The 2,461-nt window shown below is 44.2% G+C and overlaps 1 protein-coding gene across 1 annotated transcript in view; it reads left to right on the top strand.

Annotated features, from left to right (window-relative positions):
- LRPAP1 (LDL receptor related protein associated protein 1) overlaps positions 1 to 2,461 on the top strand; it is a 27,706-nt gene that overhangs the window by 16,571 nt on the left and 8,674 nt on the right. The window contains exon 6 of the mRNA XM_019526326.1: positions 1,322 to 1,404. Coding sequence (XP_019381871.1) covers positions 1,322 to 1,404 — 83 coding nt within the window. The remainder of the gene's footprint in view (positions 1 to 1,321; positions 1,405 to 2,461) is intronic.

Genomic DNA, 2,461 nt, shown 5'->3' with positions numbered 1-2,461 from the left:
TCTTCAATTTTCTGCTAGCTTGTACCAGGGAAGAGAAGGGCAAGCTGAGAATGAGCCAAACCGCCTGGACCATAGCTGCACAGAGCCTCTAGGTATAGACTCCCTTTTGGCTGCTTATAACCTCTCTGCACTACATCTCCTGTAGAAACTGCAGGGCCAGAGGTACCGGGGACTGCTGTCCCTGCAAACTATGGAGTCGTGGACAGGGAAGTGGGACTCTGATTCTGACCAGAGCATGTAGCCGTCACTGCCATATATACCAAATACTTGGTCCATGTTTCATGCTGCCAACATTGGCATTATCCAAACAGCTAAAGTTTCACAAACCTTCAGAGTTGCTACCATGAAATACAGGTGGATTCCAGCCCTGCCTCAGCCTCAGATACTGATCCCCATGAGGGAGCTAATGCAAGGAGCAGGATTAACGATCCCATGGAGGGGACATTTCCCTCTTGCAACCAGGATTTCATCTGTACGCAAAGGCACAAAAGGCAAAAGAGTTGATTAGGTCTCTTTGCATTTAAAAGTCCAGCATGTACAGTATTACATATTTAAATAAAAAATCCCAACACTAAGATGTAGGCCCTATATAGACATTCAGATTCTTCTGGGAGAGTCATTCCCCCAGGAAAAAAAAAAAACCCAAGTGTACAGATGTCCAGGAGTTTTCTCCCAAAATTAAAATGGCTGCTCTGGGAGAAAAATAACCTGGGAGCAGCCATAGTTAAATCAGTCCCAGGATAGTTTCTTCTGAGAGAGCAGATATCTGTATGTTCTCTTCTCAGAGAAGTTACAGCACAGTCCTCCAGCATCCCAAGGTGCTTTGTTGCCACTACCCAGGAAACAGTGTGTCACTTGGAGTTGACTGCTACTACAGCAGAGCAGGCAGCAGAATATGCCTCCTTCAGAATCCCTGCATTGTGCTGCAGGGAGACATAGGCTGACCCAGAGCAGTCTGGATCAGCCAGTCAGAGTTGCCTTCTGCACTCCTGCCATCTGTCTCCACCCAAACTGAAGGTGCCTGCAGAACATGCTGAGATGTGTGCACAGGGGCCCCCTGGCTACACAATGTCAGCACTCCAACCTTCCTAGTCTTCAGGGGCTCAGTGTTCAAATGTCTATTCATGCACTTCCAGTTGAGCTTTTTTATCAGGAGAGCAAACCTTAGAAAATTGTCCCAGATCATTTGAATGTGCGTAGGCAGCCGTGTAATACAGTACTACTTCAGGTGTGCGCTTCTCATGGAGACAGTATTCACATACAGTGGCATCTATTATTTTCTGCGTAGAAATAAAAAGGATTGTGGTATGTGTCTCTCTAGAATTTGAAGAACCCAGAGTGATAGACTTATGGGACATGGCCAAATCTGCCAACTTCACTGAGAAAGAGCTTGAATCCTTTCGGGTAAGGTAACATTTAATGGTTTTACTTTTACATTGAAGGGAGAACCTTCTCCCTGTGTCTGTTACGCTCTGGATATAACAATTTCTCTGCTGTTGTTATGTGATCACCCCAAACAAGACAAATGAGGCTTGGTCCTGCATACATACATGTAGCCACAGTGATGGCTTCAGTAATCAAATTGCATCATTGTCTTCAGTGAAACTACTCCCATGAGTAAAGTTTACTCATATACTTAACTGTGCATAAGACTGGAATCTCACTGCAAGCAGATCCCCCATTTTTGGCTTTCTAATATCCAATTGTAGTTAATGCTTCAGGAAATTATAAAAGGATAATGAAACAAAGCAATGCCAGCTAATTGGCTTCCCCACTGGGGTTTTATTTTCCCCTTGTGGAAGGGGTGAGCTTTGCCAATTTCACACCAAGGAACAGTATATATGCATAGAGACCCTCTTAATCTGAATGTAGAGATTACTGTGGTGATCATGTTTGCCACCACTGGTTTTCAAAGCAATGACATTTTGAACTCGCGCTCTTGCTGTTGCACATGCTGTGTTCCCTCACATTCTCATTCTCTATCTGCATCTAGAGAGAGTTCATATTTCATCTCCTTGAAAGGGTGTTAGGATGGGGTTAGGTTAAAGTTCATGACTAGGCTCTGAACTACATAATGTTATAAATACTTTGTGAGCAGGCTCTGAACTATAGAGAACTATATAAAATTTATAGTTGCTTCAAAAGCCTGCTCATGAACGTTAACCTGTGTTCTGGTAGCATCCCCTTGGAACATATTGGACCCACTTCACATGTAAGTGTCAGCACAGAGGGTAACCTCTCCTCTGAAGTCTGGCAGAGCCCAGGATAGATTTCAGATCTCCAGAGTGCCACTTGAGCTCACAGGACTGACCTTCCTTTCCTTAGTCGCATGAAACCGTATTTCCTCTCAGTTAAACAGGTTTCAATGACATTGATTTCAGCGTGCTTATTTCTTATGTAGCATCTCTTCCAAAGCCCTCTGAAGTCAGTGAAAAGGTTACCGTTGGCTGTGATGGCCTTG

The sequence above is a fragment of the Gavialis gangeticus genome, unplaced genomic scaffold (genome assembly GCF_001723915.1).
Source record: "Gavialis gangeticus isolate Ggan-Ray unplaced genomic scaffold, GavGan_comp1, whole genome shotgun sequence".
Classification (NCBI taxonomy): Eukaryota; Metazoa; Chordata; order Crocodylia; family Gavialidae; genus Gavialis; species Gavialis gangeticus.
The sequence above is the reverse complement of the archived record's forward strand: the minus strand, read 5'-3'. Positions and strand labels throughout refer to the sequence as shown.